The sequence below is a fragment of the Chelonia mydas genome, chromosome 7, assembly GCF_015237465.2.
Source record: "Chelonia mydas isolate rCheMyd1 chromosome 7, rCheMyd1.pri.v2, whole genome shotgun sequence".
Classification (NCBI taxonomy): domain Eukaryota; kingdom Metazoa; phylum Chordata; order Testudines; family Cheloniidae; genus Chelonia; species Chelonia mydas.
The window spans coordinates 44,241,750-44,264,658 of NC_057853.1; the positions used below are offsets into that span (position 1 = coordinate 44,241,750).

At 42.3% G+C, this 22,909-nt stretch overlaps 1 protein-coding gene across 4 annotated transcripts in view; it reads left to right on the forward strand.

The window, feature by feature from the left end:
* Positions 1 to 21,301, forward strand: part of MAPKAPK3 (MAPK activated protein kinase 3) — a 79,034-nt gene extending 57,733 nt beyond the window's left edge. For 3 of the 4 annotated variants that reach the window (XM_043550363.1, XM_037904694.2, XM_043550362.1), the window contains exons 3-11: positions 2,203 to 2,342; positions 3,278 to 3,342; positions 5,699 to 5,778; positions 12,245 to 12,371; positions 13,893 to 13,968; positions 14,208 to 14,332; positions 15,836 to 15,921; positions 18,438 to 18,518; positions 19,458 to 21,301. In XM_043550363.1, coding sequence (XP_043406298.1) covers positions 2,203 to 2,342; positions 3,278 to 3,342; positions 5,699 to 5,778; positions 12,245 to 12,371; positions 13,893 to 13,968; positions 14,208 to 14,332; positions 15,836 to 15,921; positions 18,438 to 18,518; positions 19,458 to 19,616 — 939 coding nt within the window. In that variant the 3' untranslated portion in view covers positions 19,617 to 21,301. Of the gene's footprint in view, positions 1 to 2,202; positions 2,343 to 3,277; positions 3,343 to 5,698; positions 5,779 to 12,244; positions 12,372 to 13,892; positions 13,969 to 14,207; positions 14,333 to 15,835; positions 15,922 to 18,437; positions 18,519 to 19,446 lie in introns of all 4 variants that reach the window. The other variant, XM_037904695.2, reaches the window with a different exon arrangement.
* The last annotated feature ends 1,608 nt before the right edge of the window (positions 21,302 to 22,909 follow it).

Genomic DNA, 22,909 nt, shown 5'->3' on the forward strand with positions numbered 1-22,909 from the left:
CTAATCACTATACTGATGCACTGTATGAGACAGTCCTTGCCTTAAAGAGTTTACAATGTCTAAATAGACAAAACAGGGGGAAGGAGTGGAAGAGGAGTCAAAACTGAAGGTTTGTCTATACGGGGATATCCAGTAAAGTTAATCTGAATTAACTAAAGGTATGAATTTGAAGTGGATTAATCAAACTGCATTAAATCCCTGTGTGGATGCTGTTATTCATAATTAAAGTGGTCTTAATTCAGTTTAGCTTAATTCACCTTGGAAGTGAATTAAGGTAAACAGAATTAAAACCACTTCAGTTCTGAACAAGGGTGTTCATACAGCACTTCAATGCAGGAGTTTCACTAATCTGCTTCAAACGCACCTTTAATTAATTCAGATTAATTTTCCCGGATGCCCCAGTGTAGACAAGCCCAAGAGAAGTGACTTGCCCCACGTCACACCACAGGTCAGTAGAAGAGTCTGGAATAGAACTCAGGTCTCCTGCCTGCCAGTATACAGTTGTGTTTCATGCAGAACACCAGACATCAGATCTGGCTCGCACAGTTCATTTTCAGTCATGGTGTTTTCTGGCAGATGAATTATTAGAATGGTAATATCAGAAAGCTTCTCAGAATATTTTTGGGGAGGGAGGGAATATATTTCTTATTGTGCAGAGCTCCCTGTGATCAGGAAAGCTAATCTCTAACCTAACCTACCTTCTGAGGGGGTTATAATATTATATGTCACCGCATATAATAGAGAAGAAGCTTGAGTATCTAGCCAGCCCTGGGAACATTAGAAGTTTGTTAATACTCAAGGAGCATACTCACAAACGGAGGACTGTATACACAGTCACTGCACACTTTTAAAATCTCACTACATTTTAGGGCTCTGTAGTGCACCTTAAATTTTCCAGGCACCATGGTGGCTGGACTGGGGAGGAGGAGTTGCTAACCTCAAAATCGTCTGGACAGCTGCAGCCTCCTACTTCATTCACACTACCAGTTGCTTCTATTATGGAGAAGCCCAAGAGCAGTGCTAGCCTCTCGCTGCTATTAGACGCTAATGCTTTAACCCTTAGATCCCTAAGGATGTGTCTGTTCTTCTTAAGGTGAGGGACAGGAACCAAGTCAATGCTGCTCCAGCTCCCTCAGCAGCCCTGGCTCACTTACCCTGCCAGCTACACGAAACTACCCCCTGCCCCTCTGTTGCCCCCACTCCCTCCAGCAGGTGAACAGCGTCACATTCTTTCCCCACCTGTCCAACTTCACTGGCTGACCAGCCTCTCTGCATGGTGCCTCTTCTGGGCTCATGCCAAGAAATCCCTTCCCACAGCTGCTGCTCTGAGCAGAGCCGCTTCTCTATGTGTGTGGCAGTGTTAGGATCCCACACAAGCCAGTGAGGAAGGGAACGTTCCTAGCAAGGAGTGGGTAGGGTAGGACTGCCTCCATCTAGGAATCCCAATGCCGCCCCTCCTCCTTGCAGCCACAGCCCCTTTCTTCTCCAAGGAACAATAGCCCTCTGTAGCCTTCCCACTAGTCCAGGAAGCTTGTCGGTCCTGATAGCATAAAACATCTCAGGATGGGCTAGCATCCTATGGGCTGAGAGGACAGCCAAAGAGGATTCCTGCCACAGTCTTGAGTGCCGCTGCTGTTTGAACCCTAGGTACTAGATTTAAGCAGAATAGCTTAGACCAGTGGTTCTCAAAGTTACTTGATCGGGCCCCCCTTCTTTTTGTCTGTAGTCGTTTACGCCCCTCTCCCACAAGTACAAATACTGCCACCCAGCTCTGAAGGCAGCACCACACCAGCAGCAGCACAGAAGTAAGGGAGGCAATGTCAAAAGTGATATTCGTCAATATCACTTTTCACAGTGGACTTAGCACCCCATTGTCACCTTTACTTCTGTGCTGCTGCTGCCACCCTGGGGCTAACAGCTGGAGCCCCACCGCATCCCGGTGAGGGATTGTGAGGCTGGGAGGAGAGCCCGGGAGCTATGGCTGTCCTGTTTATCCCCACATCCAGGGTGTGCACGGCCCTTCTGCACAAGCTCTGGCTGCCTGGGGCTGACAGAGCTCTTAAAGCGGGGTCGGGGAGGGAGGGGAGCACACAGTTCGCACCTGCCATGACACATTCCCATGTCTCCCTTGGGAGGCCTGCCCCATAGTTTGAGAACCCCTGGCTTGGACTGATAGCGTTGCTCTCTCCTGTCTCCTTACAGCTCCTGTATGACAGTCCGAAAGCACGACAGGAGGTGGATCATCATTGGAGGGCGTCAGGGTGTCCCCATATTGTCCACATTCTGGATGTGTACGAGAACATACACCAGGGGAAAAGATGCCTCCTCATCGTCATGGAATGGTACGAACCAGGGAAGTCCCTTCCCCCCGATCCACATTCAGGAGAGTAGAGGGAATGTGACCGCTGGCTGTAAGAGCTGGGAGCAGTCCTGGCTGCAGAGCCTTGCCATGCAGTAGCCTCGTGCATCTCTCTCTTTACAGGATTTATGGGGAAACCTGCAGCTGCTCCAAGCAGCCTGTCTGTGGGAGGAACAAGAAAACTAATCATGAAACTAACCTTCCTTTGCACTCAGAAAAAAGTATCTTTATGGAAACATGGGTATAATTAATACATATATTCAAACGTGCATCTGTCACTTTCCTCAACACATTCTCGTGGGGGCTGACTGTCCTTATAAGATCATTTGGCTCCCCTCAGGCTATAACTATACCTAATTCTTCCCACTGTCCCCTACCCTCTTGATGCCACTGTCGCAATGGTGACTTCCTCTGGGAGGGGGGTGAGGGCAGTTTAATATCTCTCTTATCAGTTCCTTATTTGCTTGCTTGCTTCGTTTGTTTTTCTCATCCCCAAACCTTAAAGAACTTTTTTGCAGTGCAGTAAGACCACAAGAATTGCTATCAGCCTTCTGAACCAGCATCTGACCTGTCATTTCTGGTCTCCCAGCAGAGATGTGTGGCAAGTTACCAATGTCAGTGATTATGTTTTCTGGGAAATGCCTCACTACATATTAAATCACAGGCCTCAAAACTCCTGTTTTGTTGTTGTTGTTGTTGTTTTTTAATTTAATGGCAGAGCAGGCAGCAATCTGCACTGGACCTATCAGGAACAGATTATTTAGCAAGTTCAAGTCTCAGAGACAGGCAGGCAGGTTACCTAGCTTACATAAAACCATAGTTGCTGCAGGTCCATGCACACAAGATGATGCACACTCTGATGGAGATTTTCTTTTGCTCGCCCCCCTGATTTTGTTTTGTATGTGTTCTCTGTTTCAGCATGGAGGGAGGGGAGCTGTTCAGTAGGATCCAGGAGCGAGGAGACCAAGCTTTCACAGAGAAAGGTAGAATGTCATGAGAAAGTCTGTGAGGTTTTATTTCCTTCACCCTCCCTCCCTACCCAAAATAAATGGAAAATGTTTGCGTAGTTTCTGCAGGAACTTTACTGGGTTCAGTTTTGTTTCCTCTTGTTTTAAATTTCTATTTTTTATATTTAAAACAATTTAATGTCACAGCTCAAGAAAATGAGAAGCTATCAGAATTGGCTAGATTTAGGCATAATGTGGAAAGCTAGACGAAAACTTCCTGACATACATCTGCTTATACACTTCAGTACTAAACTGCAGCAGCCCCTGCTGTTCTAATTCCTGGTCCTCGCACAGCTCTGCCAGCATACCCCCATCCTGACATGCAGTCCCTCCCTTGAGTAGCATCAGTTGTGTTCAGCTGTGTTGTGAATAAATGGTTATAACAAACACTTAGGAGAGAAAGGCAACATGACTTGTTTAAGGTCCCACAGTGAATCAGTAAGAGAGCCTGGAACACAAAAGGCTTGTTGTTGTTTATTTAATTATTATTATTACTTACTATTTGGACAGTACCATAAATGCACATGACTGCAAAATTCTACTTGCCCACTCACTGCCAGAGAAGTGGCTTGCTTTTATTGAAGAGTAAAATACTATTAGCGTTGTTTCATTATTGTCCTCATGAAAGGGATAGGTGAGTGGAATTTATACCTGGGTTGTAAATTATCGTGACCATTGTGCAAGGCTGGTATAGAGGTCAGGTTTTCTGATTCCCAGTTTCCTATGCTAATATCTAGTCTATGATGAATCTCTCAAGAGGCATGAGTGATACATGTGGAGCACATGAACTGGATGCAGTTCTAAGGAGTGTACTGTGTAGTTCTGTCAGATACAAGACTCCAGAGGGAAAGAATGGTGCTGTGACTGTAGGTGATTCTACCCTGATAACAACATGACTTTTACCTCGAGTGTTTTCTCCCAGATACCCATTCACAAACCTTTGGGGACTACAAGAGAAAAATACTCCACTTGCGCAACAGGCGCTGAGAAATTAATATCCCTCTTTCTTTGAGGGACCTCCCAAGATCCCACTCTCCACCCACCTAGCAGATAGCTTCACAGTGCTCAGGGCCTAGGTAGTAAAGGAGAAGAGTATGCAAGGTTTTACCTCACAGCTTCCAAATGGGATGCATTTTTCCTCCCTTTGATTGTTTCTGCCTGACAAGGCACAGTTTGTGCCCTCAAGCAAGACATCTCTGTATCAGTCCAGACCTGGATATTCCAGCCAAAGCAGGAGATTTGCTTTATACCCAGATGGGTCTATATAAACTAGGTTTGCCTGGTTACAGTAAAATAATCTTGGCTTTCCCCTCCAGCCTCTGAAGCTGAGAGCATCACTTTATTTATGCTCCTACCTGTGCAGGAAATGAACAGCCAAGTTAAAGATATTAACTCTGACCTCTGTTAATTCAGACAATGTTGAATAATATAGATATTTATGTAGACAGTGTTGACCAATAACAGTGGGAACAGAGAAAATGAGAGAGAGACTGCAGGTGAAGTACCTTAGGGGGTTGAAGCCAAAACTAGCACTTGCTCTAGAATAGCTGTTCAGCACACAGAGCTGGGGGAGGCCACAACCCTCTTTCTCTGAAATGACCTCCCACATAAAGCTCTTCTGGCTGCCGCAAGTCGATGACCTCTTTCAGGCTCCACTTCATGAAATCTGTTGCTGGGGGGACAGTCAGCTCACTGGCCACTAGGATTTCCTGCTGGAGTATGTATCAAGTGCAGAAATTAGACATAAAAATAAACTGGTGAAAAAATATACTAGGATAGGCTGTGCAGCATAAAATGGCTAATTCACTTTAATTTTTATATGAGGAGACACTGTTAAGGCTGCTGAGGACCAAAAATGTAACCTACCATGATATTATTATATTATGATGATGATCTGATGCTAAAAGAATTTTTAGCCCCTGCAGAAGTAGGTGTGCACTGTTAGTTAAGCTTCTCTGCTGGGCAACCCAAAAATATATCCAGGGGCACTTTCTTCATGATCTTGGACATTGCTCCATCACTCTACTATGCCCTTAGTACTCTGTTCTGATGAGCACAGCAGAGCATTAATTTACAAGTACACACAGAGCAGGAGTCTCAACTATTTAAGTTACTGTGCCTGCTCATGAGAATGGCTGAGCTGCCGGGGGATTGTGGGGTATGATTGCCTTCCAAACAAAAACACAGCTGTTGAGGCTAATTTTAGGTTTTTCAGCGTTGACACTAGCCCTGTATACAGACAAGCTGGATGTAACTCAAAAACATTCCCAAGCATGTCTCTGAGTTACAGTGGGAATGTTAATATGACCTTTCTCTAAAATTATATTTATAGAGGCCTCTGAGATAATGAGAGACATCGGAACAGCCATCCAGTATCTGCATGCAATGAACATTGCCCATAGAGACGTCAAGGTGAGGCCTGAATGTGCCTATGCAGGGGAGAAAAGTTAAACTGAAAACAAGTGGATGGTGGTGATCTATATAACATTTATGAATACAGTACAGCATAGGTGCTGGAAGTAGGGGTGCTGCCACATCCCCTGGCTTGAAGTGGTTTCCTTTCTATACAGGGTTTACAGTTTCGTTCAATGGCTCTCAGCAGCCCCACTGTACAAATTGTTCCAGCACCCCTGCAGTAAGGTGGCCAAAGTGTTCCTGTTTCACGCCAGTGTGGGGAGGATCTGTTCATGCCCAATCAGTTCAGGGTCTGAATACCCACCCACATCAAGGCCAATGGTTTTCAGTTACATATGCAACACAGAAAGATCTAGGTAGTCATAACTGGTATTAAAGAGACATTCAACTTGAAGTCTAGTTAATTTAAAAAAATGTATTAAGTTGTTTCAGATACTGCACCCGCACCTGAAGTCCCCTTGTCAGTTTTTGTAGTTTCAGAATCATATTTTCCTATTTTATGTTTTCAGAAAGAACACAAAAAAAGGAAAAACTGCCTGTGTAGAGGAAAGTATGAAACCAGTTCCACACAAAATAAACAAACTGGGGAGGGGGAAGAGAAATTAATATTAGACTTGATCCTGACTAACAGGGAGGTATTGGTTGCAAATCTGAAGGAGGAAGGCAACTTGCGTGAAACTGATCATGAAATGACTGATTTCATGATTCTAAGGAAAGGAAGGAATGAGAGCAGTGGAATAAGGACAGTGGGCTTTGAAAAAGCAGATTCAGAAAACTCAGAACTAGTAGGTAAGGTCTCAAGGGAAGAAAATCTAAGGAAAAAAGAATTCAGAAGAGCTGGCAATTTCTCAGTGACAATATTAAAGGCACAACAGTAAACTATCCTGTTGCGAAGAAGAGACAGTAGGACTAGCAAGAAATCAGTATGGCTGCTTTAATGACCTGAAAATCAAAAAGGAATCCTACAGGGAAACATGGACAAATTGCTAAGGATGAACACAAAAGAACAGTGCAAATCTGTAGGGACAAAATCAGAAAGACTAAGGTACAAAATGAGTTACATCAAGCAAGGAATATAAAATACAGTAAGAAGAGGTTTTATAAATACAGTAGGAGCAAGAAAAAGATGAAGGAAAGCATAGGTACACTACTTAGTGGAAAAAGAGAGCTAATGATGGAAGAAATGAAGACGATTGGGGTGTTTTGTTTTGGTCGTCACTAAAAAAGGTTTCAATGTAACCAGATGCTTAACACAATATTAACAACAAGGGGAAGGAACACAAGCCAGAATAGGAAAAAAATAGGTTAAAGAATATTTAAATATTTAAGATGTATTCAAGTTGGCAGGGCCTGATTAAATTCACCCTGAGGTACTTAAGGAACTCGCTGAAGCAATCTGAGAACTGTTAGCAATTATCTTTGGGACCTCACCTGTCCTCCATGAGTTCTCAGAGGACTGGAGAAGGGCAAATCTTTAAAAAGGGGAACAAAGAGGAGCTGGGGAATTATAACCAGTCAGCTTAACTTTGATACCTGGAAAGATACCGGAACAAATTAGTGAACAATCAGTTTAGAAACAACTAGAGAATAATAAGGTGCTAAATAGCAGCAAATATAGATTTGCGAAGAACAAATCATGCCAAGCCAACCTAATTTCCTTCTTTGACAGGGTTACTGACCTAGGAGACAGGGGAAAGCAGTAGATGTGATATATCTTGATTTTAGTAAGGCTTTTGACACATTCCCACATGACATTCTCATAAGCAAACTAGGAAAATGTGGCCCACACTATAAAGTGGGTGCACAACTTGTTGAAAGGTCGTACTCAAAGAGCTATTGAGTTATCAATGGTTCGCCTTCAAACTGGGAGGGTATTAGGGGTCAGTCCTGGGTCTGGTACTGTTCAACATTTTCATTAATGACTTGGAAAACAGAGTGGAGAGTATGCTTATAAAATTTACAGCTGATACCAAACTGGGAGGGGTTGCAAGGAGGACAGGATTAGAATTCAAAATGACCTTGACAAATTTGAGAATTGGCCTTTTATTGAATTTCATCTTGTTGATTTGAGACAAAGTACTACAAAGTACTGAGGAAGGAAAAATCAAATGCGCAACTACAAAATGAGGAACAACTGCTAGACACAGTACAGATGAAAAATATCTGGGGGTTATAGTGGATCACAAATTGAATATGAGTCATCAGTATGATCTAATTATAAAAAAAAGGCTAATATCATTCTGGGTTGTATTAACAGGATTGTTATACGTAAGACAAGGGAGTTGATTGTCCTGTTCTGTTCAGCACAGGTGACGCTCCAGCTGAATATTGTATCCAGTTTTGGGCAACACACTTTAGGAAAGATGTAGACAAATTGGAGAGAATCTAGAGGAGAGCAACAAAAATTTTAAAAGGTCTAAAAAACTAACCTATGAAGAAATATTAAAATAACTGGGTATGTTTTGTTCTGAGAAAAGAAGACTGAGGGGAACCTGATAAATCTTCATATAGGTTAAGGAATGTTATAAAAAGGACAGTGATCAATAGTTCTTTATGTCCACTGAAGGTAGGCCAAGAAATAATGGGCTTAATCTTCAGTCAGGGAGATTTAGGTTAGATATTAGGAAAAGTTTTCTATCTATAAGGAAATTGAGTAGTGGGATGGGTTACCAAGGGAGGTTCTGGAATCCCTGTCACTGGAGGTATTTGAGAACAGGTAAGACAAACAAACACCTGTCAGGGATGGTCTAGGATGTTATGCTTGGTCCTGCTTCAGGGTGTGGGGGTTGGACTAGATGACCTTTCAGGGTCCCTTCCAGGCCTACATTACTATGATTCTATGATTTTTTAAAATCTAATCACTTTTCATTAGCAATCTGAGGTGCTGTAACAACAGCAGGTAAAAAAAATTTTTTGCACTCCTGTCTGAATATTTCTTAAGTTGGCTGTCTCTCTTCAAGAATGTTTTAAAATTGCTAATGAAAGTGAGGATGATGTTGGAAGGTCTGGCTGCGCTTGAGCATCATGTATTGCTAGTACCTGGTAATTATTTGTGGCACAGTACTGAAGAGAATCATTCCAGAAAGCAGGTCTGGATTTCAGACCCTGATTTAGAATAGTGGTAAGAACCTCAGGCTGTTCCAGAGAAGCAAGAATGCCTGGCCTGCATAGAGTATACACACTTGCAAAACAGGAGTTGGTGCACTCAGCCATCCTCTCCATAAGGCCATGTAGAACTATACCCCTAGCTATTTAATGTTCCTCAGCATCACTGAAATGCCTCAGTCCCATTCAGCAGAGGACATACAGCCTGTCCTGAAATAAACATTTGACACACCTGTACCATTTCTGTGCAAGCCCACTTTATATGTAGGATGTGTTTTATGGTTAGCACCCATTTGTTATGGCAGTGGCACTGCTTACAGCTCTTGCAAACTCAGCTCTGAGGTAGTCCACATGTAAATGCAACTTTTCAAATATAATGTTATTGCCGAGTTCAGAATCAGGAGGAGTAGGGGGAGCTCATTTAACACTACCATGCAGAACTGAATTAAGGTACTAGGTAATATTTGCCAGCCTATTTAGTGGGGGAGATTTGGCAGGCTTTTGCTATTAAATTACTGTATTTACATAGTGTTTGTAGTGTGCTAAGCACTTTACAGACAAAATAAAGATAAGACACATGCCCCCAAAGAGCTTACAATCTAAATACTCAGTGTACAAATGAGGGATGGGATGTAACAAAGAACAAGTGATTTAGTGGTGAGGGTTAGCACCTGTCCTATTCTCATTCCACAATTTATTAATTTGTGTGTGTGTTTTCTAGCATGTATTTCTGTTCACATTTAGTGGAAAGGAGGACTAGGGTTTATAGGGCTCATGGAAGGAGTGTGTTTTAAAGAGGGACTTGGAGGATGATTTACAAGTTAAGGGACTAAATTCCATGTACTTTGGCGGAGCTGAGTTTGTGCCAATGCCAACCATAAACATGAGAACTAGATGCTGGCTGGCTACACAACACGTGCCAATGCACAGCAGGCTAATGCAGAAATGGTACAAACTGGTTAGCCATCCCTCAATTCCCTCCTCCTTCAAGTCCTTCCTCAAAACATGTTTCTTCCATCCTAATAACCCCAGTGTGGAAGAGGGCATATCTGTGTACAGAACTCAGGTATCAGAGGGGTAGCCGTGTTAGCCTGTATCCACAAAAACAATGAGGAGTCCGGTGGCACCTTAAAGACTAACACATTTATTTGGGCATAAGCTTTCGTGGGTAAAAAACCCACTTCTTCAGATGCATGGAGTGAAAATTACAGATGCAGGCATTATTATACTGACACATGAAGAGAAGGGAGTTACCTTACAAGTGGAGAACTGGTGCTGACGGGGCCAATTCAGTCAGGTTGGACGTGGTCCACTCCCAATAATTGATGAGGAGGTGTCAATACCAAGAGAGGGAAAGTTGCTTTTGTAGTGAGCCAGACACTCCCAGTCCCTATTCAAGCCCAGATTAATGGTGTTAAATTTGTAAATGAATTTTAGTTCTGCAGTTTCTCTTTGAAGTCTGTTTCTGAAGTTTTTTCATTGTAGTATGGCTACTTTGAAGTCTGTTACTGAATGTCCAGAGAGATTGAAGAGCTCTCCTACTGGCTTTTGTATGTTACCATCCTGATGTCTGATTTGTGTCCATTTATTCTTTAACGTAGAGACTGCCTAATTTGGCCAATGTACATGGCAGAGGGGCATTGCTGGCACAAGAAGGCATATATCACATTAGTAGATGTGCAGGTGAATGAGTCCCTGATGGTGTGGCTCATGTGGTTGGGTCCTCTGATGGTGTCGCTAGAGTAGATATGGGGACAGAGTAGGCAATGGGGTTTATTACAGGGATTGGTTCCTGGGTTAGTGTTTCTGTGGCGGGGTGTGTAGTTGCTGTGCTGTTCCTTTTAATTTTAACCCGTGGGTCCATATGATGAAGATGGGAAGGAGGCCCTTGAAAAATTCCACCTGGATTTCAACAATTTCCACCCCACCATCAACCTCAGCCTGGACCAGTCCACACAAGAGATCCACTTCCTGGACACTACAGTGCAAATAAGTGATGGTCACATAAACACCACCCTATGCCGGAAACCTACTGACCGCTATACTTACCTACATGCCTCCAGCTTCCATCCAGGACACATCACATCATCCATTGTCTACAACCAAGACTTAAAATACAACCGAATTTGCTCCAATCCCTCAGACAGAGACAAACACCTACAAGATGTTTATCAAGCATTCTTAAAACTACAATACCCACCTGGGGAAGAGAGGAAACAGATTGACAGAGCGAGACGGGTAACCAGACATCCTACTACAGGACCGGCCCAACAAGGAAAATAACAGAACACTACTGGCCATCATGTTCAGCCCCCAGCTAAAACCTCTCCAGCACATCATCAGTGATCTACAACCTATCCTGGAAAACGATCCCTCACTCTCACAGATCTTGGGAGGCAAGCCAGTCCTCGCTTACAGACAGCCCCCCAACCTGAAGCAAATACTCACCAGCAACTACACACCACACCAAAGAAACACTAACCCAGGAACCAATCCCTGTAACAAACCCTGTTGCCTACTCTGTTCCCATATCTACTCTAGCAACACCATCAGAGGACCATATGAGCCATACCATCAGGGACTCATTCACCTGCACATCTACTAATGTGATATATGCCTTCTTGTGCCAGCAAGTTTTTTTGTACAGAACTGTAATTTCAGAGTGTTTTCTTCTCCCTCCCAGTGAAGTTAAATAAAGTCCTTACTTACTAATACTTGAACTCCCAGTTCCCTTTGATTCAGTGCTTAAGAACCTTCCTCCTCTTCTCTCAGAGTGCACTGTGCAAGGGTGCTAGTACACAGATTGGAAGGGCAGAATTAGTTCAGTTTTGGGGGAAAAGCTGTATCTTGGTGTTAGTTTTAATAGAGTAGTGTCAGACGCTGGCCATGATCTAGTTCTTAAGATAAGCTGTTACCAGTACCTGGTTCTTAGCTCCTACTGCCTGAATGCCTCATGGAAACACAAAGCATGGACTGATATCTTCATCAGCTTGGATGCCATGTAGGTCAGAAAGAATAATCCCCCAAAGCGTAATGTTCTAAAGAGGAGTTCATAGAAAGCCTGGGTCTGCACCCATTGAAGTCAATGGGAGTTTTGTCATTGACTCCAGTGGGTGCAGGACTGAGCCCATTTTTCTGTGATTATTGGGTTGGGAAGGATTTTGATGCCTGGTGTAGGCAAAGGTGCTGTCAACTGTGAAAGGGGAATGATCCTAACTCTGGGGTGGGGAAGTGAGGAGAGAGAGAGCGCAGCAGTTCGTGGCTGCGTGGATGAATTAGGAGTATAACCCAACAGAATTTATTTTGAGACCCTTCTCCTGTGTTGTTGCAATTACCTTTTCTCTTGGTGCCATTGCAGCCTGAAAACCTACTTTACACATCCAAAGAAAAGAACGCAGTACTCAAGCTCACAGACTTCGGGTTTGCCAAAGAGACCACTGTACAGAATGCACTGCAGACGCCCTGTTACACTCCGTATTATGTGGGTGAGTCTTCTGGGGGGCCCTCCTCCACATGTATAATCATCTCAGCAAGCCTGGAGACCTCGGGAAAGCTCCCCATGCTGTGAAGGACACGTCTTCTCTCCCACAGAGATGAAAAGGAGGAACCCAGAATTTTAATTGAGGTCATGCTTGGAAACTAACCTAGTCCCAACACAGAGTTCAAGCCCTTCTGCGTGGGAAGGAGAGAGAAAATGTAATGGCAAACTTAGGTACACAGAAGTAATGTTGGCTTTTTCACTGTGGGTTGATGTGATAAAATCCATAATCCGAACCCAGCCTTCACAACCATTGGATGTTTTCTTGCAAAACTTCGCTTAGCATAAAAACATGGTGAGAGAAAACAGGGTGATGGATCATTCCCTCAACTATAAAGGTGCATTTTTAAACCAGGAAAATGGAGGAATTGGTAATCCAAGAACAAAATTTAGTCTTGGCTGAAATGTTGCCTTCCTTGCATCCAGCAGTGTGTACCAATGTACTGAATGTCTCATTATGCTGTACTTATACTAATTCTAGGGTACACCCACTGCAATCTTTAGGATAGTGATTTCCTCAAGATAGGATGAAAAGTCACTCTCTCTTTTGTATGGCTGAGTCAGTTTGCATTCATAACACCTCTTTGGGGATGAGAAGGGATAATAAAAAGCCTTCACTATTTTGGCAGAACTGGTCCCCTTTGCTATACAGATGAAAGCCTATTTGATGTTTTTAATGGGTAAGTATCTTCAGGGGGAGGGGGGGAACTCAAGTGATAATGGCAAAAACCATGTAAAGAAAAACAGCACTAGGAAAACAACATTGAGCTGTACTCACCATGCATAGGGTCAGCACACTGACATGTTAAAGGAATTAATATCCACATATTTTAATGTCCTATATATTTGCACATGAACAGACTGACTTTTCCCTTTCCATACCTCTATAAACCAGCATGAATTGCTCATTTACCCAGAGAACCTTTTTCTTACTAAGCAAACCTAAAAACAATTTGTTCTGCCTAAGAAAAAAACAATTTTCCCCATCCCCCGAGCCCCTGACATCTTTTTTCTCATTTTTGTACTTTTGTAAGAATTAGATGCTGTGGCGTATAATAATTCTGGCTGGAGCCAACCACAATCCAGGCAGGTGCTGTTCAAGACTTCCCCACATAGCTCTGTCAGTGCACTTCAGTTCCAATCTCTGCAATATGCACTCCTGTTTGTTCCAATCCTGGATCCCCATAAAGTCCTCAGCTGCAGCACCCTCTGCTACTTTAGTTCAGGACTTCTCCTGAGCAGAGATTTGCCAATGAGGAATTGTGCAGTTTTTCAAATTGACACCTGCACATTTGGAGCTCCATAGAGACCACACAGCGGTTTGTAAATAGAAAAGATTACCCAGCGATAGCAATCGCTTATTTTTTTCCTGCAACAAATATTTGTTATTATTTTATACTACTACTTGCTGTTTAGAGGTGAGGAAAATATCTGGCAATCAATTGTTTCTAATTTTTCCCTTCTTCAGCCCCGGAAGTCCTTGGTCCTGAGAAATATGACAAATCATGTGACATGTGGTCTCTTGGTGTCATCACATATATTCTGTAAGTATAAGATATGGGGACAGATGAATAAACAAGAGTAGGCCAGCTATTAGCAGACTCTCGACCCATATGTCCTGCCCTACCTCCATCCCAGACACCATTGCTGCATTAATAACTTTTTCATGATATTTGCACTACTCATCCCATCTTTGGAAGAATCATAGGCTGTCGGACTTTATATGGGACAAAGGAATGTGTGGATTTCCTAGGTATAACCATTCCATGCACCTCTCTTACAGCCTGTGTGGGTTTCCTCCATTTTACTCCAACACCGGACAAGCCATTTCCCCAGGGATGAAAAGGAGAATTCGGATGGGGCAATATGGGTTTCCCAATCCAGAATGGTCTGACGTATCAGAAGAAGGTAACTGAACTAGCCTGTGTCTCTGTTGCTCACACATACACACTGGATGGTGAGAGGGGTGTTTACATTTCAGACTATTTCTAAGGAATCTTTCTTTTGTGATGCTCTTTAAATCAAGACTTTATGAAATGATACAGGGAAGGGCTAGGGATTGATGCATTTCCTGTGCAGTGTCGAACATAAACAGCAGAAAACTTTTATTGAAGGGCACTTAGTGCTGGTGAGAGGTGTTAGATAAACATCCCTGGAAACTGAAGACCTTAATCCATAGAACAGTGTGATGCAAGGTGAGCTGCAGGGGAGAACTCAGACTTTGGCCTCCTTATTGATACTGCCAACTTCTCAAAATAAATTTTGTGATGTGGACACTTATCATCCAGGTATTAGACTGAGGTAAACGATCTATTTCAGCTAAACTAGTGACCAAAGTCAGTTGTTGAGTGGTGACCTGGAATGAATTAAAATCAGTGTACTAGAAGTGGAAGGTTCTGGTTCCCTATTACTACACCAATTTCCTAGATCACCTATTCTCACTTGCCAAACCATGTGTCAGGGAAATAAGTTCAGCAGCTTCTGATCATACTTCTAATGATAGAATGGCTTGTTAGAAAAGAAGTGGATTATGCTGTGATAACACCCTTTAATTTTTACTTATTGAGTGAAAACCAGGTATCATCACTGTGTCACACTGTGAGATGTGGTACAGCTGTCCATTATGGGATCTAATGGATGTGCATGCGGAGTGGGCCACTGTACATTTAATGTGAAGGAGGATGCATCAGTTGTGTGTCCCTATGTGAATACTCGTTCTCCCCTGGATTCTGTTCCTATCCTGTCCCAGGATAGCAGTTATTAAAATGCTAGAGGAAAGTGGAGAGAGGTAGTTTATTTGGAAAACTTGTTTTCATATGGATGTGATTGAGGGTAGTTGCCTCCTAATTTGAACCTACTCAGCGCTGTCTACAAACCAAATTTAGCAGTGGGTCCCCTTGAACCAGTGCTGAAAACTGTTTGACTGCTAGTATGGATGGGACAAAACTGATTACAGAAAGAATGACTGATACTCCAACAGTGCTGAGGACAATTTTGTCTGGTATATGCCGTGGTCATTAAAGGTTTAGATACTATGTTGATGTAGATCTACAGAAAACCTTGTGTTAGACAACAGCCAAGGTGTACGGTTTTCAAGATGGGTCCAGCGGGACCCACTGCTAACACCTGTAGTCAGCAACAGGTTAGTTTCAGGGTGTAGACTGGCTCATAGAATCCCTAACCCTCTTGTCTCCTCTTCCTACTACCTTTCCTCTGTGTGTGTGTTTGTGTGTACACGTATGTATGTTCTTTCTCTGTCTCTCCCATCTCCTCTGCTTTTCAACATGAGAGCAGACACAGGTAGGTGTCCTGAGCTGTATACAATTACCCTTCTTAATGCAGGTTCCTTGTTCTGAAGATTGTGCTGGATATAGCTGAATACAGTGTGCCATGTTGGTCCTTGTCTTTCAGCCAAGCAGCTGATTCGTCACTTGCTTAAGACAGACCCGACTGAGAGAATGACGATTTCTCAATTTATGAATCATCCTTGGATTAATGTGAGTCCTGCATGATTTTTACAAAGGAGAGGGATGGATTCTTACATGAGCCTGAAATGTAAGGCTCTCATTCTTACAGAGCCTGAAATGCTGCTCTGCCTGGCACAGGAAGAGAGGGCACTGTTGTTGTTAATACTCATTTGTTAATTAGCAAAGACTCTACCCAGTGTACTCTCTGTAAAAGGACACCTGTCTGCAAGGACACAGTTCCTCATTGTGGTACCAGAGGACACACCTTACAGTTTTTGTGAGCAAGAACCAAGTACATCCCTACCTACTCTCAGCCAGATGTTGCTACTGACTGTAGCATGCGCTACCCTCCTCCTTTTAAAAAAAGCCATGGTACTTCATCGTTGCAGTACTTATGAAGAGCTACTATTAGAAGTCTCAGGCTTAGCTATGTTGATGTGAATTCAGAGCATCACACTAAGGGAATTCTCATCCTTGGCATAGATCTGAAAATGCCTGGGAAGAGGCAAGGATTTATGCACTGTATCTTATGAGAAAACAACAGAGACTCGTATACATGATGATGTTGAGGAAACCAGTTCAAGTCTTGCTTTGTCACATGTTTTTTTTCTCCCCCAAGTATTTGAGCAGATGTCTCTATTTCATAAAGTAATATTTATTATCTCAAGGAGATAATAAACCCCTGAAAACAAACCCAAAGGAAACAGAATGCTTATCCTGCACAATCCTTTCTCCCAGGGATGGCTGTTCTAACGAACTTCCCTGCCTGTGCTTATCCCAGGAGGAAGAGACACAAACAACAACATAACTTCATATAGTGTCTTATTTTATTGTATTCATTGCTGAAGATAAGTCTGCACTTCTGCAATGCCTTTCATCTGAAGATCTCAAAGCCCTTTACAAACATGAAGGAATGTAGCCTTATTAGTCCCCTGTGAATCAGCTGGGTGTCCTCATTTTGTGTTTGAAGCATGGATGAGGGCACTATTATTGCAGCCCATGCATCTTGGGTGCAAGAGGATGTGGTTTGTAGTTTAGGAGGAGCATGTTGTCCTCCAGTCAGTTGGTATGGAAGTGGCAGTCAGCAAGCAGTAACTGTCAGCAGGTGGGGGCACGCTCAGCTCCTGCTCAGAGGAACTAAAATGCACTCCATGGTGCCAGTTTTCCATTCCCTCCTCCCCAGCCTATCCTTGACAAATCATGCCTTGGTCAGCAGGGGACTTTTTCCAGAGAAGGCATCAGCCGTGCTTTTGGCTTCCTCTTGCCATATTAACTAGAACAGGATTTAATTTTATGGCACCCTGACCTGGGTGGCCTTTAGGCACTACTACAATATAAACGTTAAATGATGATAACATGAACAGGGATCTTTTCACCCTTTGCTGAAATGCAGCCTGCTTTGGTATGGAATGCAACAGCACTCCATAACCATTTAGGACAGAAAGTGAAGGAGAATTCTGTGCCCAACTGAGACTACAGTCTTAGCTGTAGACAGGCACAATGTCATTGCTCAGCTGGAATTTAGCAAGGAAATTGAGCTAACAACCCTACTCTACCAAAAAGATCTACAAGACCTTTCTTGACAAGAGATCATGGGCCTCAGTCGTATGTCTTATCTGAAACAGCATCTCAAGCAAAACAGTTGTTGGGGCATTGAATGTGTACTTACTCAAGATAATAAAACTATACATTGCTCTTCTGTAGCACCTTGCAGCCAAGAATCTCAATTATTTTCAAGCATTAATTGAGCCTCCCAACCATTTCCTTTGAGTTATTTTGTACCTATTTTACATTTGGATGAATAATAATCCCTCACTCATATATAGCACTTTTCATCGGTAGATCTCAAAGTGCTTTACAAAAGGAGGTCAGTATCAGTGTTCTCATTTTACTGATGGGGAAACTGAGGCACAAAGTAACTTGGTTATTTGCCCAGCATCACACTGCAAATACTGAGCAGAGCTGGGAATAGAACCCAAGTGACCAAATTCTCAGTCACCTGTTCCAAACATTGGATTGTGTTTCCACCTGCCAATTCACCCAGACCTGACTTTTCCTGAAAGGTTTCCTATGGGTGTATTACTGTGTCCCTCCCTACATTTAAGGTCTGATGAGATCATACCAAGTAGTACTATATGTGCAGAAAGAAATTTCCTCTATCACAAATTCTAGAAGAAAAATAATGAACTGCTTTGAATGGGATATTTAATGAATGAACGGTTGGTAAAAACAATGTATAATAAGAATACACAATATATGGTTTAAAAAAACCTAGAAAAGAATAAAAAAACAAATGAAATGCCAGACTGTGGCTTCTACATCCTCTTCGCCTGGGTGATATTTTAGGGGGATAATAGTACTTCTCTACCTTACACGGTGAAAAAAGGATAAATGCATTTGATTGTTGGGCACTCAGATTCTAAGGTAATGGGAGGCCAAGTATCTTAGATAGGTCTTCTGCCTCACATACATTCATGAGAGTAAGTGATCATTTCACACAGCTAACTTTGCAGAATGTTTCTTTCTGGTTTTATTTCTCTCCTTAGAAATCAATGGTGGTACCACCAACCCCGCTTCATACTGCACGGGTCCTGCAGGAGGATAAAGACCACTGGGATGAAGTGAAGGTCAGCCAAAGAACAGCTGCATGAATTATTAGTTTTGTAGTTATTGGGGATTCTTCCTAGAATGGGGTTTGAGAGAGGATGAAGAGGCCTTTCTTTGCTTGGAATGAAAGAAAGCCAAACATGTTAAGGTATGGAAATGCACATTATGGGCACCTAAACAACCTTAACTCTGCCCAGAGACACCATGAGGGAAAAAAGTGAAAAGATCTAATTTGTCTTTTAAAAAAATCATTTTAATCTAATCTGGGACTCCAAACACTGTTGTGCATTGATCATAACTGTATGGTTATTACATTGTCATTATAGGGCAGACTTAATGTTGTTTGGATTCTCTAACTCTGTTTCCATACCTTAACATATTTGCATTTCTTTTAAGGTTAACTGTATTTTATAATATTTGGGTTTGCGATAATTGCAACATCCCTGTAATGTATTTTACCCTAAATTACTCATACATTCTCCCAACCTTTAAACTACATTAAGATAGAGTTTTGTATGCAAAATGAGTTAAGGCAAGGCCAAGACTCACATATAAAATGTCATTAAAGGGATTGAGATGATAGTTTCATTTATGATTTTTCAGTCCCATGTCTCTATTTGATTGTATGTATTTTGTTCAGGCCTCTTGGATGTTCTCTGATCACTTGACCACTAGTCTGGTGCATTCTCTTGTAAACTTGAACTATTTTCTGTTTGCAAAATTCATTGACACTCACATAGGCAGCCTACAGTGAGTGGGAGTAAGATTCTTGCTCCCTTACCTTGTTAGCAGGTGATAACACTTTTAGTCTTGTCCAGGCAACAGAAAGGTCTAATTTATTATTGATTCTAATATAACCTACAACAGGGCTCCATTCTGTCAGATAGTCACTCACCAGTAGGATGGAATGGCTGTCTTGCCTATGTCTGAGTTTTCACAATTGTTCAGTGTGGTTTCAGGAAGAGATGACGAGTGCTTTGGCTACTATGAGAGTGGACTACGACCAAGTGAAAATCAAAGACTTGAAAACATCCAACAACCGCCTCCTCAACAAACGCCGCAAGAAACAGAAACAGGCAGGCACCTCCTCCGCAGCCCCAGGATGTAGCAACCAGTGAGAATAAAGGAGAGGAGGCTGAGGACTTGAGGGTTAAAATTAAAAGGAACAAATAAAACTGAGCAGGGTCAGCTTACCCTATACCACAAAGGGGCTGGCCTTGAGAAAAAGAGGAACCTGGCCTGCAAAGGGGGGAAGTGATAAAGACTACATCATTCTAGAATGTTATCTGGGCTTTGCTTTTTAAGGGGGATTTGTTCTTGTCATATGATTTTTGCATTTTGCCAGGGGTACCTAGCAGTACCAGAAACTGGGGAATTTTGACACATCTTTAGCTGTTTTGGGGCAGCAGAGGGTACAGGAGATCAAGTCTTAGAATACCGATACACGAAGGTTTTAACCACAGCCTGTGAGAGTGACTTCTACTGTGATTTTAAGCTTGTGAAGGGGAAGACCAAAGTGTTCTGGTAGGAGAGGTTCAAGACTTCAAACACAGGCATGGGGAAGGGAGTGAAATGTCACTGCTCTCTTTACACAAGCAGCACAGTCTCAACTCTTGGTGTTGCTGGTGCATCTGAATCGCAGCTCATGCTAGCATTGGTGAGAACAGTGAGTGTTTTCCAGGTTTAACTCCTACAGCTGCACATCATCTGAACAGAGAAGCACTGTCCTTGATTTAGGAAAACCTTCCTGTGCCACTAATGGATGGAGTAAGGGTTTCTTCTTGCATTTCCTTATTCACACAGATCCTTAGTCTTATGTGAAATTCAGGTTTTGTAGCACTTTTCTAATTCAGTAGTTTGTTCATTTTCTACAGTTACAATGATGCCATGTCTGTTCTACTGGCATATCTCTCTGGCGTTTTTTGTTTTTGTTTTTTAAATCTATGGCAGTATTTTACATAAAGCTGTTTGTTTTTAATTAGGACTCAGAACATGTCATTAATCCTTCTGAGTCTGTGAACCTTCAATGAACACAACTGGATAACTATCATATACACACCTCTGCTCTAAAGAGAGGCGTCTGAAGTCCACAAAGAAATGGAAAGGGTTGTTCTCTGTAGGAAATCCCATTGTCTGACTTCATCCAGTCTATTACATGCAGGTCTTATGCCTTATGTAAGGTGCTTATTTCTGTTAGGTTTTCCTGCTGTGCTTTAACAAGCAAACTTTAAACCTTGGGGAGTATTTTGACCCATTCTGACACTAGAAAGTGTAAACCAATGTCAGCAATACTGCTGGATCCAGAGTCCCAACATGGATATGTACCCATTGTCTTTTTTTTCTAACTCAAACTTCTGGTTTAGATATTCTGGCTGTGGTTTGTTAATTTGTTCTTCTACTTTATGTTCAGATTGTTCCTTCTTACTGCATTACGGGTTTTATTTGAGGTGAACAAAATATCAGCGAGAATGTGGAGAGTTTTTAAGGTGAAATTAAATGCTTCCAATGCTGCAAATAAACACATTATAACATGGGAAATGAGGGGCTGAAAGGGTCAGACAAGAGGACAGCAGTGTACAGGAGGCAAAGCAATCCTGCCAAACAGGGTCTGGATCTTCCAATTTATTTGAAAACCACACTGAATTTGTTACCTCTCCACTGAAGATCCGCTTGATGCTTCGACCTTACAGATGGGCTCTGGTCCCTTGTAGGAAGCACTGGCTATCCCTACAAACCATCCACTTTTCTTTGTGTAATCTTTGGATTTTACAAAATGATTTTAATAAATAATGATGTTCCAGCATTTCTTCCTACAGTGGTCCCTGTTTTCATTGAAATATTGTGTGGTTTCATGATACAGTACCAGGTACAGTCATCTTTGAAGATTTTAGCAGGAAAGGAAAAGTTTAAAAAGGAAAAATACCACCTGCACTCAAAGGCTGGCCAGCTTAAGTTATCTGAACACATTTTTGCTCTCAAAGCTTGGTTTTTGAATAGAAATCTCAGTGTAAATGCAAGCACTGAAGGGTTATTTCATGTTATCAATCTAGCTACTCCCATGACCACAGTGCATCTCACATTAATTGATTTAGCCTCATAAGGGTCTGGTATGATAGGGAGACATTACTCCCCTATCTATAAAATGGGGATAATAAGGCAGAGAGCGATTAAGTGACGTGCCGATGGTCACATGGATGGGGGTCTGTGTCAGAGCTAGGAATTGATCTCCTTAGTCCCAGTATAGTGCCTTTACCACAAGACCATCCATCCTGCCTCCCAAAAGTTCATCTGTTTTCAGAGGGTAGCTACCACATCATTCCAGCCATCTGAGTTGCACACCTCTTCAAGTTGGAATTTGTTCTCCCATATCCCAGCTAGTAGGGCAAGGAGTGCAAAGGTTGACTTTCTAGTAATCTGCCCGTTTTTGATTATATAGAAATATGACAGCCATCATGGTCCCAGTGGTACTCATCCTCTGCAGTGGGTTTCCCATAGTCTAAAGGTTAAAAGTCTGAGCCGTTGGTTTCCTGAAAAACAATGGCTCATGTTTTCTCTTAACTTGTCAGTTCAAGCAGTCTAGAGCGCTTTAATGCAGTGGTTCTCAACCAGGGGTACATGTACCACTGCGGGTATCCTGAGATCTTCCTGGGGGTACATCGACTCATCTAGATATTTGCCCAGTTTTACAACTGGCTACATAAAAAGCACTAGCGAAGTCAGTACAAACTAAAAATTCATACAATGACTTGTTTATACTGCTCTCTATATATTATACATTAAAATATAAGTACAATATTTATATTCCAATTGATTCTATAATTGTATGGTAAAAATGAGAACTTAAGCAATCTTTCAGAAATAGTGTGCTGTGACACTTTTGTATGTTTGTCTGATTTTGTAAGCAAGTAGTTTTTAAGTGAGGTGAAACTTGAGGGTGTGCAAGACATATCAGACTCCTGAAAGGAAGGGGTACAGTAGTCTGGAATGGTTGAGAGCCACTGGTTTAAGGGATGTGCGTAAGCACGCGTCATTTCTGATGGAGAACTCCAAAGTATACTAAGGGCCCAATTCATCACTACATTACTCCAAGTTTACAACAGTGTAATTCCCTCAAAATCAATGGCGTTATGCTACTGGAAAACTGGAGTGACAAAATGGTGAGTCAGGCCCTCAGGTACTCAAATTCCAGTCCCTGAACAGTGGAAGCTGTGACATATTATTTTTCTGACTAATGCCATCACATTCTGTTGTACCGTGACATCTAGGAATGGACTAAGTTAAACCACAAGGGGCAGCTCCAGGAAGGTCTCCAAAGTACAGTGTGAAAATGGGAGGGGAGGCATGAGGGAATATTTCTCCTTAACTTCTTTTAATGAGGGACAGAAGAATACGTGAGGTAAATACCATGTAA